Source organism: Bombus impatiens, unplaced genomic scaffold, assembly GCF_000188095.3.
Source record: "Bombus impatiens unplaced genomic scaffold, BIMP_2.2 scf_0442, whole genome shotgun sequence".
NCBI lineage: Eukaryota > Metazoa > Arthropoda > Insecta > Hymenoptera > Apidae > Bombus > Bombus impatiens.
In genome coordinates, this window is record NT_176861.1 from 1,273,903 (window position 1) to 1,289,165 (window position 15,263).

The 15,263-nt window shown below is 27.3% G+C and overlaps 2 protein-coding genes across 8 annotated transcripts; one reads left to right on the forward strand and one right to left on the reverse strand.

Annotated features, from left to right (window-relative positions):
* Positions 1–490: 490 nt before the first annotated feature.
* On the reverse strand, positions 491–11,686 carry LOC100743905 (protein polybromo-1). Of its 7 annotated transcripts, none has more exons than XM_012387036.3 (27): positions 11,532–11,686; positions 10,788–10,902; positions 10,454–10,699; positions 10,227–10,355; positions 9,979–10,158; positions 9,449–9,893; positions 9,243–9,355; positions 9,075–9,173; positions 8,937–8,999; positions 8,522–8,674; positions 8,289–8,456; positions 8,056–8,222; positions 7,622–7,916; positions 6,504–6,709; positions 6,077–6,416; positions 5,420–6,004; positions 5,175–5,332; positions 4,936–5,108; positions 4,654–4,826; positions 4,449–4,520; positions 3,481–3,663; positions 3,122–3,244; positions 2,317–2,560; positions 1,736–1,886; positions 1,597–1,646; positions 1,396–1,513; positions 1,104–1,320 (listed from the first exon to the last, which is right to left on the reverse strand). In XM_012387036.3, exons 2-27 carry the CDS (start codon positions 10,890–10,892, stop codon positions 1,104–1,106), a joined length of 4,956 nt encoding a protein of 1,651 aa, XP_012242459.1. In that variant the 5' UTR covers positions 10,893–10,902; positions 11,532–11,686. The 7 variants fall into 7 exon arrangements, with proteins under 7 accessions (XP_003490512.1, XP_024224175.1, XP_012242463.1 ...); XM_033321394.1 differs by having other exon boundaries at positions 11,186–11,681; XM_012387037.3 differs by having other exon boundaries at positions 10,983–11,681.
* Positions 11,687–12,523: 837 nt separating this feature from the next.
* LOC100744616 lies at positions 12,524–14,327 on the forward strand. Its single transcript, XM_003490470.4, has 4 exons — positions 12,524–12,675; positions 13,294–13,512; positions 13,657–13,849; positions 14,080–14,327. The coding sequence occupies exons 1-4, from the start codon at positions 12,574–12,576 to the stop codon at positions 14,187–14,189; spliced, it is 624 nt and encodes a 207-aa protein (XP_003490518.2). The 5' UTR covers positions 12,524–12,573; the 3' UTR covers positions 14,190–14,327.
* The last annotated feature ends 936 nt before the right edge of the window (positions 14,328–15,263 follow it).

Consider the following 15,263-nt stretch of genomic DNA (forward strand, 5'->3'; position numbering starts at 1 on the left):
CGTTTAATATATAACATATATTTAAAAATAACTAATTTCATTTTTTAATAAGAACAACCAGTTTTATTCATAAATGATACAGTAACAAAAATTGTATTTTTTAAATTCAATAAGTTAACATGATGTAATGATGATATCTTTTTTATATAAGTCGATAATTTTTTTTAATGCAATTGTAGACCACAGTTGTACGTTTTTATGTTTTACATTATAAACCGAGTCTCAAATAAACAATTTTCATTACCTCCATGCATGTAATATACTTTGATTGTACAATAAGGAAGTTTTTATGTAATTTTTTTGGCATAAAAAATTACTTTTATCTTTAATTATATACAAGGTACTTATTGAAATTATTAAATCAATATTATAAAAAATTCAGAAATAACGGTTATTAAATATTTTTTATATCAAAGTTCTTTTAAAAAAGTAAGTGAAAATATTACATTAAAAATGTATGATTGTATGACATAAAATTAATATTCATAGATACAATTATAGCATTCTCTGTGTCAAATTGTTTTCTAAAATGCATTATTTTATATTTACAGCATAGTTTCATTTTACAGTATGAATACAGTTAATTGTCAAATCACACTTTCATGATACGCGATACACAAAATACAAAATTTTTTTATGAAACGTTAAAATTAAAAATAGCGAGATATTTACAAAGTGGTGGCTCTTACAGCGTAATATTTTCGTTCTACTCCTAACAGATCCATAGACGAAGTATCGAAAATAATGCTCATATAGCATGGTTTTCATTTAATAAAAAAATTCGTTTTTTGCTAAACTGAATTATTTGTGATAAATACATTGCAGATCTATTATTTGTCATTGACGACCTTATAATAAGAAAGACAATTTCTTAGTTAGTTCTAATTACAAATTGAAAATCATTGGAAAAACTTAATTTATAAGTTAAATTTGAGGTACTAATTAGTGAGTGTCGTAAAATGAGAAGAAAAGAATCTAAAAATATAAATATACTTGTCCAAATAATAAATCTTCAGTCTTTCATCTAGCATCGACGGACCTGAAAATTGTAGTTTTAAGGTAGCATCGAATATTAAAGATTATAAATCTTAACATGTTATAAACTATAAAGTTTTATTGATGGCTAACACATCTCGCATCATCATGTTCCTGAGTGTCCATAAGGCATTTACCACATTTCCATGGTTGCCTACACCATTGCCTAACCATTCCGCAGGCAATTTCGTTACATCAGGGATTTGTGTATTATCAGGATTAGCATTCATTTGTTTGTCCCAATTTGATATGTACCGATTTTCTACATTCAGTGCTTCAATATATCTGTAATTGCAATATATTTGCAGTAAAATAATCAAGTATAAATTAAATTGCAGTAAAAATATTCAATTTACTTACCGTAAGTACGCATCTGAATGTAATACGCGACTTGGTCTAGGAGGAACAGCAACAAACATGGGTTCCGGTTGTTTAGCACCAGAAATGTTACTTGTTTGCGTAGCAGCTGCTGATGTTTCTATAATAAAAATGATATGTAGAAAAATTAGAAAATACTTGTAATAAATATTACCTTGAATTTGTTAGAAATAAATAATATACCTGTTTCCATTGGTGGCAATATCGTTGGACCTTTTGATGCCATATAGTTTCTATAATTAAAAAAATGTAAATGAAAGTAAACGGATTGTATTATAAATATGAAAGTATTGTTTCATTATGTAGCATTTTGACATCATACTTGCTTCTTTCCGAAGGAGGTATTATACGTCCATTTGACTTAAGGATATGTACTTCCTTAACGTGCCTTGCAAGTCTTTGTACACTTGGAAATGGAGGTACAGATTTTTTCGTACGGCCACAACCACGCCATTGACATTGAAATTCGACATCTATTAGAATATATATTTCAAAAATTGAAGATTTTATTCGTCCTTTGTGTATATATATATATATATATATATACAAAGTGTACAAAAAAATTATACGTATAGTATTTATCAACACAAGCAAAAAAGTCTTAATAAACGTGAGTTCAAAAACCATTAATTTCGGAGTTATGAGATGTTTTGTCAGTAAAATATTGATCCCCGGCGTTTCCCGTATCTCTTGGCAACATTTTGCGATTCATTATATCAACTTATTTAATGAAGTAATTCGTTTACTATACACTGTACTTTTGTACACTAAACATCCCATAACTTCAAAACGGTTTTTAGACTCATATTTATTAAGATGTTTTGATAAATGTTATATGCCCTTAAAGTTTTTCTCCAACATTTTTGTGCACTCTGTATATAAAATAATACAGATAGCACTTACCGCTTGCAGCATTAATAAAAGACGATTGAACATGTCCATTTTGTTCCGCAATACAATGGTCGATACAATCGGTCATATCTTCAAATTGCCAGTCACAATTATCCCAGCAACATTCATAAACTACATCTTGTAAAGCATTAGTGCCTACTGAAACATTATTTCCTTTAAGTTGCCCACCATCTTCATTCATTTTAATTGCTCTTTCCTCCCAAGCTTGTTTTTCTCCTGCTGGCAATTTCCTCCACTGAAATATAAAAAAATATTTATGTAGCACACTTTTGTTTTAAATAATCTGACATTTCTTTAAAAATTAACTTTTCAGACCTTCTTGATGAACAAATATAAAATAGTCATGAAATGGTAAGAAATTAATTTCAATCACAGAGCTACTTTCCATATGCATATAAATAATTTATATAATTCATACAATACAATTTATAGAACATATTAGTATAATAACAAATGCTATACTAAAAAATGTATGATAAATAAATTATAAGTGAAAATTATGAAATATATATTTTAATATTCAGATTAATTTATAAATTGTATATAATTTTTATTCAAAAGGTAATACTTATCACAACAATAATAATTTATATTTCACTAGATATACCGTACTTGTGTCATATTTGAAAGAAAGATGAAGTATGCAGAATAACATACCTTTTTACAATATTTTACAAAAGAAGTTCATTAAATCTTTTTTTAATATTGTGTTCAAAAATTGAATCTACATACTTCCCTTTCCTTCAATAAATTCTTATAGTAAAAGGAAAATCAACAGTAAAAAATAAATAAATACCTCGTTGCCAACAATTCTGCTAATCTCCCCAAAGGATGATTCAGGATTGTTTTGTGTAATCTGCGTTCGCATTTTACTCGAATATAAAATATAGCCCGTAACTAATTTCTTACCCGCCGTTTTCTAAACAGAAGAAAACACAAATTATAATACCACTGCCTTATGAAAACGGATATTGATATTATACCTTTAGAGGTAAAACATCTAATTGTCGTTCTAATGTTAGATGACAAAGTTTAAACGGTGCAAAAACGAAAAATGTATATGCTGGCATATTTTTCTAAACAAAAATAAAATGAAATAAATAAAATGCTATTTATGAACAAGTTATAAGCAAATAATATCACGATAAGTCCTACCTTTTTAGTCGACACAGGTGTCTGAGTATTGGAGAGCACCGGTTGAGCTTCTGCAGATCCAACGGACGGTGGACCACCAGCATCCATGCTGTCCTCCCCAACTCCTACTCCTACTCCCACTCCTAATCCTACTCCCATGCCTAGTACATCGGGTTCCAGCTTCGGTAACAATGGTGATGCTTCCTATACCATTTATGTTATGTTACGTTCATTATCCGTTACCGAATGTAATATGAATATTTTTTTTAATATTTTAGAGTGATGTAACAATTTCGTATATTAATTAAAATTTTCCTTGACCATAGATATCACGACATTTATATAAACATGACTAATCCTTTCTATTTCTTATCGAAGGTAATAGATTTCATCTGATTAAATACTACAATTTAATACTATATTACTATATGGCTTTATATATCCTTTTAATATTTCAATTGAACTGCTGAATAAATGTTCTAAATCTTGTAGCTATTTAAATATTAGTACTTATGCATTCCATTTAAAGCATAATGCTTTGTTTTTATATTACTTGGGTTAGAGTGACATGGAAGCGAGACTTTTTGGTGGTATTCTACGTATATCATATATGTATATACATACATGTATTAGAGATAAACCCAACAGGTGCTCTGAATTGAAATCTATTAAAAATAATATCTAGTCCTACATAATACTGATATCTCAAAAAATATTTTATGTAAACAAAACACAAAATATATACATAACAAATATAAAAGAAAGAAAAATGAATATGCCGGCATAAAATGAGGAACATGCTTAAATACAAATTGATGCAAACCTGTATCACACGCAAGTGATATTTGCATATACAACAAATTTTATGACAATATTGAAGTTGCACAATTTTTAATATGAATAGTTATGAGCTTGCGTGTGATTATTAAAAAAACATGCATCTCTTTGTATTATTAACCAAAAGGTAAAAACTTATAAATAGAAATTACCATTTCAAATTGAGCTGAACTAGGAGTAACAGACTTGACTTGATTTTGCGTCTGAGCCACATCGCCCGGAATCTATAACACACACATCACATGCAAAGCAATGATATTCAGTTAGTTGCATATCAAATAACAAGCATATCAAATAACATATCGTTATCAAAGTTTTGCATAAAATGTTATCTAAATGCTTAAATTTCATACGAACCTTAGCTGGATTAATAGGTCTTCGGAAGAAGTAAATTTCGTCTTCAGTTACTGCTGAATTATGATTAAATTTTTTTAAACCTTCTTGTCCTAATTTTTTCATGAGGCTTTTACTTTCATCGTATAACGATTCACAAATATATACATCATCTTCTGGAATTTCAGTCGGTCGACCTATATAAATATGTAAATTTGTATAAAAATAATTTTCTGAAATGTATTCTTTTTATTTCATAATTAATGTGCGTTAGTTATTTTATTAATTACATTCTTATATACTCACTACAAATGTATTCTCCATAGTCAAGGACGGCACATTTTCCAACAATGGCCACGATAGGGTGAGTACCATCAACTGTAGATAGGAATAGTTCTTGTTTATAAAATAACTTAGTAGGAGCATGTGGTACTTCTGCAGGCATTAACAACCATGGGCCTTTAAAATAACACTTTCCACTGAAAAAATTAATTACTTGGAATAAACATCCAAATCATCAGCAACTTATAAGATATGTTACATACTCTTTTGTCGACCATATAGCATCAATTTGTGCAATTTGTTGTCTACCTCCATCTGTTGCGACATAAACAAAATCTCCAGTTTTTACAGACCCTGCACATGTATTATATTGTTCATAATATGTATTTTCTGCATCATCTGGATTATATAATATCACATTCTAAAAATAGATATATAATATATAAAATATGATACATAATATAATATATAATATATTTTCTAGTTGTAATATATCAATGTCACTTACAGGTCTTTCTTTCTCTGTCAATTTTTCTCCTTCCTCTAACTCAGCAATTTCTTCTTTGTGTTTCTCTAATCTTTCCTTATATACTGATATTACTCGCTTTGGTTCTAATGATTTCTCTCTTGGAATTAGCTTTAAATGATCTGGATCAAAATTCCAGACTTTAATTTTTTTAAAAGCTCTTGCTTTTGTAGAATATCGCGATTCACATACATAAACATCTTTTTCTAAGAAACCATCAGGTTGCATTCTAAAGTAATCCTTAACACTTAGTACACAACACCTTCCAGCTACTTTTGCCAAAGGTACAGCTACATGAGCGTCACTTTTAAATAACTCCTTGTCAAGGAATTTTCTAGATGCCACATGATAAGTTTCACTTGGTCTATAAAATAAATTGCCATATAACATTTGTTGACCTTCTGTATTTGTCCATAGTCGTTCTATGAGAACCACACTATATTCCATGCCTCGTTCTGTAGGTTCTATATATGCAAAGTCCCCAGCTCTATATACTTCTTGATTAAAACTCATAGACCCACCATTATCACTATTACTTCCCTCTGTATTAGTATTTGTTTCAGAATCCTAAATAAACAAAATAAATACATTAAATATTTCTTTTCATTGTGGAATTAAATTTTATACAATATCACATACTTTTGTCTCATTGCCATCACAGCTTTCATCCTCATTAGGTAATGACAGTTCTTGTTGTTGTTTAACACGTTTTAATTCTGCAACTTGTGCAGAAAGATCAAGAAGTGTATAGTTAAGTGCTGGTGAATGTAATAAATCCCCTCCACGAGTTACTTCATCACGAGTACGTAAAAAAAATGCTTGTAGTTCTACACTATCCTCAAAAGGTTGCGAATCTGTACGTGATAATCTTCTAGCTCTTTCTAAACATGTAAATACATCTTCTTGAAAACGATCTAATCGTTTATATACTCCACGATCTAATCTTCTTTTAATCAAATCTAATGATAATCCTCGTATCCTAATATTTAACAAATTGAATTATTCATATTACATTAATAAAATAAAATTATAAAGGTAACATTTATTTAAATTAAAAGTAACATACTTTTTCCCATCAACTATGTCGTGTTCTGGAAGTTCTGCCATTGAGTCAGAATAACACCTTCCTTCTTCATCTTGATGATTATAAAGAGCAGTGAAGATTGTTGCTAATATTTCTTGAACTGCAGCTGATACATCTGGTACACTTTCTTCATCTTCACTTAATTGTAATTTTGTTTGAAGAACTAATCTTTGTAAAATTAAAGCATCCTATAACATGATTTTTAAGTAGATTGTAATTATATTTAAAACATACTAATAGCAATAAATGTTGGAACTAATATGTTGATAAACAAAATTTATAAAAAGAAGATTAAATGAATAATATTCTAAAAAGAATGTTGTTTACTTCTGTTTCACTCTTCTTGCATTTTTTTGATAAACGTTGATCTACTTCCTTATCTCTCATTAAACGAATAAAACAAGGTCGAACTTTTAATGCCTTTTGTACAAAAACATTATTTTCATTATTAATATTTCCTTGTTCAAACATTCTGAGCAACAATATAGTATATATATATAAAAAGGTTGCAAACTTATAACTTTCACAGATATTCACTTTTCCATGTGTTTAATTTATGATTATTTTGATAAAATTGCATATTTACACCAGTTTTATTATTGTATCTATTCATAGATAAAAGTCATTTATTATTCTGTAAAATCCTTATAAGGAACCGTATGAAATGGCAAAGCTACGAAAGAAACTAACTTCACGTAACCTCAAAAACTATACCGTAAACAGATCAAGCTTTCCATGTTTTAGCGCGAAATTTCAATTGGACTTTTGGCATTCACATTATTCGTATTTCCTATACACTCATTATGATCATATGAATTATTTTAAATGAAATTAGAAAAAAATTAAAAATAGAATATTTTTCTATGTATTTTCTTATAAAAAAATCATAAAAGTTATTGGCAATTACCTCTTTAAAAAAACTTTTTTTTTAGATAGAAATTAAAACATCAGAAACATTTTAGTAATGATTATACTATATAGAATATCTAGTTTTTTAATACACAGAGCGCTTTTTGCTTCAAAAATTAAATTAATGTGTTAATAAAAACTTTATTTTAAGCAAATACTTTAAAAATGTACATGTATATCAATATACAAACCTTGTATATTTGTGAATCAGGTTCATTATACTTGCAAGCATTATCAAACATTAATATGAAATCTGATACGAGTTCATCCAAATTCTCGTATCCATTATTCTTTAGAGCAGACGCTATTTTTTCCATGTTCATTGGTTGTTTAATAACTTCATAATAATCAGGGTATTCATTTTTATTTGGTAATTTCATAAAAATTAAAGATAACTGTCTCCCTTTTGCGTCGTGATAATCTTTTATAGTGTCATACATAGTTTTCAATTTTTGTAAGTGTAGTGGTACAACCTTTTTAGGTCTCCTATGTATTATAAAAAGATATATTTAATATATTATATAAAAAAACATGTAATACACTTACAATTGTATTAATTATAACATTCTTAAAAATAAACCTAAATACTTTTGTAATTATGTTATACATTTATAATACTACATACCCAACATTTCTAGTAGGAGTAGATGCACTTGATTTTGTAGGTTTGGGTGTCTCCGGCAAAGGACCTAATTCTTTTACTTTATCCATTAGAACTCTCTCAAGGGTATTTGCATCTTCATATATTAAAGAACCTTCTTCATTGTATTGGCGACAATTGTTAAACATTAACTAAAACGAAACAATAAAAATTAATATAAAATGTATTCGTCAAATGTAATAATGTAAAAAATATACCTTAAAATCTTGTATTAATTCGTTTTCACTTTGATATTTTTCTGCCTTAATATTAGCTTCAATAGCTAACATATCAATTGGTTCTGCTATCACTTGATAATAATCTGGATATAATTTTTTAGAGGGTTTTTCCATAAACATTAACATTGGTTGCCGACCATCTTCGCACTATAATATAATAAATTCTGTATTGTTAAGCTTCAGTTTCAGTAATCAAAATTGGAATTACTTACAACGTATTCTATAACACATTTAACTAGTGCATACAATCTTTTCTTCAGTGGTATATTGTCTTTATATTTTCCACGTGTTAACAGATTTGAAGCACGTTTAATAAGTTTAGGTTGATGAGAGCTATTTTCAAATTCACTATCTGAGTCTGAATCCTATAAATAGTGTTAACAAGAACAAAAAGAAATACATAAGAAGTTTAGATTAAATACTTAATACAAAAAATCTTTTAACTCAAAATTTATACTAATAACTCATACATATAAAAATTATTTTTTACAAATTATTCATTTACTATATTGTTAATATGTTATTATATTGAATAAAAAAAAAGTAAATCCCACTATCATATATATGACCAAAACATAAAATTTAAACAAAACATATCTTTACTTGAATAAGATAAATATCACTTACCTGATCAAATTCTAACAGTTCATGTACTTTTTCTTGCATAATTTTCTGTAGTTTTACAGCACACTGCATGTGAAACATATAAGTATAAATAAATAATATGTATCAAAAATGTGAAATTTTTAAATTATTGTTTAATACCTTATATAATCTAGACGTATGAATATTATATTTTTTTGCATTTTCAAACATAATATTCATGTCACCAGCTACTTCACTCACAGTACCATATTCACCTTTCTACAAAAATGATGAATTAAACAAGAATAACTTATAAAATATAAAACGATTTGTAGTTTTATTAATTACCTTTATTTTAGTACGTATTTGTAATAAAGAAATGGGATTTTTAATCGTTTTGTAATAATCGGGGTATAACCTCTTTGATGGCAGTTTCCAAAAATATTCGCTCATTCTAACTCCTTATACAGAAAAAAAGAATTATTCAATACTATTTCTGTAAAATATTTTTTATCTCCAATATCATAATATTTTAAAGAAATTTCATAAAATACCTTGATTGTTAGGTGCTGTTCTGATAGTTTGAAATAATTGCCACTGTGGATTATCAGCTTCTTCAGTTTCTGCAGGTTCATCTTCTTCATCATCACTTTCTTCATCTTCATCTGGTAATGTTGCAGTTTGAGCTATTAAAGACTGTGCCATAGTACGACTTCCTCTTTTACTTCTTGTTGATGGTGCTGTTGTTGCAATTTTTGGAACAGTACTGCTTAAGCCAATATCTTGCTTTCTTGCAGCTGCAGTAATAATTTTTTTCAGAAGCTTTGCATCTTTATAAATTTGAGAACCAGGCTCATTAAATTGGCAAGCATTACGACACATTAACATTAAATCTTTTTCCATGTCTGTAATGCTACTATAGGCTCCTTCTTGAATTTTTCTTGCAACTGTTTTTAAATCTACTGGTGTTTCAATTACATCATAATATTCTGGATATAACTGAAAACAAAATTTGTCGTATAATAAATGCGTTTATAAATCAGCGATATATTTATAATATTTTATCAATAAGAATTTATCAAACTTTTTTAGATGGCTTTAGTTGAAACATTGTATGCAATGGTCTGTTATTATCAGCTGGATCTGTTGCTGTCATAACTGCTGCAAATAAATCTTCAAACTGTTGCATTGTCTCTTCATCAGGATTTGTAGAACTTTCAGATGTATCTTCTGCATCTTCTTGTTTCGTTGTAGCTTTCCGAGCCTGTATAATTAACATTACATTAAGTATTTATAGATTAATTACCTGTATGTAATTACATTTTTGCTTACCAGTCGTCCTACTTTTAGGATAAGTTTTCCTTTAGGTTCTGGATCTTCATATTCTTCCATAATGCGATTTTTTGTATTTATACATAATTCCCAGAGTTCAGTGGCATCTTTATATTCAGGAGATGTACGCTATTTTAATAAAATAATATTAATAACATAAATATTAACTGAAGACCATATAACATATTATTTTATAATATATACTTCTGTGAGTCAATATATATTACCATATAAAAAGCTTTTGCATTATTAACCATGAGTTGAATATCAGCTGCTAAATCATCCATGTCCCTGTATTCATCTGTTTTTAGTTTCTGCTGAACCTTTAGTAGGTCTATAGGATTTGTTACAACTTCATAATAACCTGGTTCTTGTCTACGTTTAGGCACGCGTATAAATGCATCACATAATAATGTTCCATCTTCTTTCTTTTGATTACGTAGAACATCATATAATTGTTGGCACAGGTCACTCTAAATATTTAATAAAATAAATATTAATTTTTGGTGAAACATTGAAATTTTTACTAACAATAATCTCAAATAATATATAACAACTTACAGGATCTATTTTTTTCCGTCTCTTTGTCGGTTCAGGTGGTATATCGTCACCATCATCTTCTGTGCCTCGACTTGCAACTGAAGATGTTCTACGGCGCTTGTTCATCTTGAACAATCTTAGAAATCATGCAAAATAAACATGTGCACAAACAAATATACATTAATACTTTATATCAATATGGATCTATTGTATTACAATTTCACATCTATGTCATGATGTCAATATAAAGGATATCCACAGGAAAGATTAACTACATGTTATGCCTGGCTAATACAATGTAATTACATCACTTGAATCCACAAAATAAAAATGTGAACAGAGATTTTATAAAAAGAATTTCATATACAATATATTCATTTACTAAATGTGTTACTTTACAAAGAAATTCCTTAGCGTACGTATTAAGTATGAAAATAGTCGAGATACACAACTGCAGCTAAGAAAATTTCGCCGCCATGATATGTCGCCACTGTGCTTCAAAATGCACAAATCTACAGCATTTCAATTTTTTGATGTAATGCTGTAAATAAACCCATCTTGGTTGGAATTTAGTATAAAAATTATAAAATGTTCGCACTTGAATAACTGATGAATTAACTAAAGAGTACCACAGAAGTTTACAACAAATCATCAAAGTAAAATTTGCCGCCATATCAAAACCTCACTGTATCTTTAACATTGTTCGTCCACGAATATCATTTTACTTTTCGAGGCACTGGTGTTATCATTTTCTGAAATCCTCACCTGTCGTTAAAATTTGTATAAAAAGTTTTTCATTAGTATACAACATGTAAAATAAAAGCGTTACAAATGTACTCCACTTTTCATCTGCAACGCACGATGACACACGACTTAGCTAACGCCATGCCGTAAGCAACCGCGGGTTTATAATCACACGAATTGTACGATCCTATAGCCAGAAATAGAGACTACTTCATATATCCTTTCATACATAAATCTACTTAGTCGATAAGGTAGATTTATTTTTAAAAATTGTATCTCTCAATGTATGTGCATATAATATAATTTACTGAAATTTATATCTAATAAAAGTATTGCAATGATTACTGTAATGAACATTTTAGTAAAACATTTTTTATACAAAAGAAAATGTTTTTATAATAAAAAATAATCACGCTTACATTTCGTAACTGTTCAGAATTTATAACGATGTTAAATTTTCAGTATGCTATGCAATGAGTAATGCTTAACAAGGTCCTGAATATTTTGTCAACTCAACAAGTATTTTTTTTACTTTTAGGAAACATTTTTCATTTTATCAATTTTATTAATATTTTCCAATTTGCAAGTTTTTAATATAATCATTCATTTCGGAAACTAATAACTTTATATATATATATAATATATATATATATAATATATATATATAAATATATATATATTTCGATGTATATAATATAATAAAATATCGTATATTTAATTTCTATTTTGTTTCTTTGAGAACAATATTAATAAAAAACAATTTAATTCATAAACAGATTAACATTTGTTTATAATTACGATTGCAATCTAAACTATTACAGTTATATGTATATACAATATACATATGTAAATAATATAAAATATATGAATTATACAAAGGGATAAATTGTGTATTAGAATTAAATTTTTTTCAATTTTTCTAAAATTACTGCCACAAAACGATTTTATTGAGAACTAAATACTTCTTAATTTGTAATAATTGCTATTTAAAATTCGATTATTGTGTATCGATACTTTAAAATTCGATATATCTACATAGTAATGCAGCGTGCAAGTGTGTAGCATGAAGATATTGACCGTTCTTGTGTGTGTGAATAAATCGAACTGTGACTTAACCATACTCGTTGCCAATTCGGTTCTCCTGGAGTTAGGGTCGGCAAAAAAGGTAAAATTTTACGTAATAAATACATTGTTAATTGTTGATATTAGTGATAACCAAAGATATATTTCTAAAGTAATAAACTACTAACTATACTAGATCTAAACGTATATCGTTTCGTCTATTAAATTTTCTTATAAAATTTAATGTGTTAGATAACAAATGAAAATGGCGATCAATATGTATCATTATCTTAAAATTAAGTACTTTCACATAAATTTAATATTAGAAGTTATATAACTTTTAATTACTGATATTTGTTTTCATAATTTTATATTTAATCAAATTTATTGACTGATAACTTTGATATTGATATTTAAATATTATTTTAATATTTTGCTAAAATATTTCTTGTGTGTATGTTTAGATCATGATTGTAGTTGAAAATTTGTATTATACACATACGTAATGAAATTTATGTTTAATTGCCAAATGAAATTCCTAGTTTTATAAGCTATATAGGCGTTATGCTGGGTTCTAAAAATATTATAATTTTTAATAAATATTTATTAATTACATTAACATTGACCCATTATTTTTGTTAAATTTATGAAAACATTCTACAGTAAGAAATATTTCATTTTGTATATGTCATTTTATATTTAATATTTTTGTGTGATTTAGCATACAATGGCAAATAAGGTATTGTTATCATGCTTGCGACAAAATACTTCAAAGTGTGCAAATTCTATTCGTGGATTATCAGGAGTATCTGGAGTTCCTGACAAAATTGGTAATAGGGATATAGTAGGTCATGGATGGAATGGAGAAGCAGCTTACTTAGATCGATGCGATTTTCCTTTGCCTGCAATTCGTTTCAAACCAAATACTCCAGACATAATGGTAAAGTAATTATTATACTTATAGCCTTTTAAATTAAAATAGTTTTTATATTATAGTATCTATTAGTTTAAAATACACATCAAGTATGGATATCAAACATAAAAAATGTGAATTAACTAAATTAAGATGTGAATCTTTATACAGGCATTGCGAGAAAAAGAAAAAGGTGATTGGAAGAAATTATCAATAGAAGAAAAAAAGACATTATATCGAGCCAGTTTCCGTCAAACATTTAGTGAATTTCAAGCCTCAACAGGAGAATGGAAAGGACATATTGGAATGGCATTCATTGGTGTGGCTTTTAGTCTTTGGGTAGTAATGTTTCTCAAAACTTTTGGTAAGTTTAAAAATGTATAATATTTATAAAATATATTACATTTATCTTTATTTATTTATAAGATATATTAGTAAAATAAAATAGTATATACATTTCTTAGTATATATTTCTCTTTATTTAAACCTTAATACAGCAGGTAGATCAATTATAGTAAAAAATATTCTATTTTAAATATACTAAAAATTTAAATATAGCACTTGTTTAATATTATATAATATATAATCTTACAGCATACCCGCCATTACCAGAATCATTTAATTTGGAAAACAGACTTGCACAACTGGAACGTATGAAAATACTTGAAGTCAATCCTATTACTGGAATTAGCGCGCAAAAATAAATTTAATTTGCTTATGTTTAAAAGCATAGTAAAAGATATAGTGTATTATACACTAACAATTGTTTAATATAAATGTTCTGTATAAAGTTAGTAAGAAGAAACATTAATAAATTAAATATTTCTCTCAAAATAAGAAAATCTTTTTATGCAATTTTTGGTTGTATCCTGCATAAATTGTAAATACTGTTCTTATACGCATCAGGATTTTGGTCTACTTTAGCGTTTGTCACTATTTCTATTAATTCCTTGAATTAATTTGATTAGGTTTACAAAATAGTCATCAATGTTAAATTATCATTGGGTATCAATATCTCATTCATATTCCTTGTTTCTTTTCCTCATTTTCACTCGAATTCTTCCTAGTCACCCAAATGAACATTCTAATATCTCGGACTATGGATGCTTAAGCGAGCAGCAGTTCATATTTTATATTGCATAAACACATTACGGTTTAACATTATCATTTATTTAATAATACAAATATGATAATATGGGTAATTTTTTTATTCCTATCACTTTCGATCTTTTTAATTAAAATTTGTTAGAATTACTTGAGATAAGTGGTTAACATTGAATTACATGAAAAAATATCTACTGTAAAATATGTATTTTAGTATAAAAAAATAAATAATGTAATAAAAAATACTATAATTAGATATAAATCTTTTTAATGACATTTTATATATATCAATTTAAAGGTACGCGTCCACTTGAGAGTAAAACTATCGCAAATTGTTCTCGAGAATATTTCTCGAAAGTGGACTATCTGATTTGTTAATGGGAAATGCTCTTGAGAACAACTTATGATAGTTTTATTCTGGAGTAGACGCGTACCTTTAAACTTTTCAAATAAAACATCCTATACATTCTTCTTGTATAAAAATAAGAAACATAATAAAGAATAATGTAATTATAGTACAAGTTGCATAGTTCAAAAAAGAAATAAATTAAGAATTAATTTATTTCTTTGTGTTTGGAGGCTTTATTTTATCTTATTACCAATCTTTTATCAATTCTAAACATGTGTTAGTTTGCTTATAATTTACTTGTTATTATTTTGTACTGTGCAATTTT

Bases quoted from the DNA above. Each gene is read 5' to 3' on its own strand.
- LOC100743905 (XM_003490464.4), bottom strand. From the start codon at position 10,892: ATGAACAAGCGCCGTAGAACATCTTCAGTTGCAAGTCGAGGCACAGAA. The intron at 8,675-8,936 runs GTAAGTGATATT...CACTATTTATAG, and splicing joins AACTGTTAGAATTTGATCAG to GATTCAGACTCAGATAGTGA. The intron at 1,514-1,596 runs GTATATTATTTA...TTTTTATTATAG, and splicing joins ATTGCCACCAATGGAAACAG to AAACATCAGCAGCTGCTACG.
- LOC100744616 (XM_003490470.4), top strand. From the start codon at position 12,574: ATGAAGATATTGACCGTTCTTGTGTGTGTGAATAAATCGAACTGTGAC. The intron at 12,676-13,293 runs GTAAAATTTTAC...TGTGTGATTTAG, and splicing joins AGTTAGGGTCGGCAAAAAAG to CATACAATGGCAAATAAGGT. The intron at 13,850-14,079 runs GTAAGTTTAAAA...ATAATCTTACAG, and splicing joins AATGTTTCTCAAAACTTTTG to CATACCCGCCATTACCAGAA.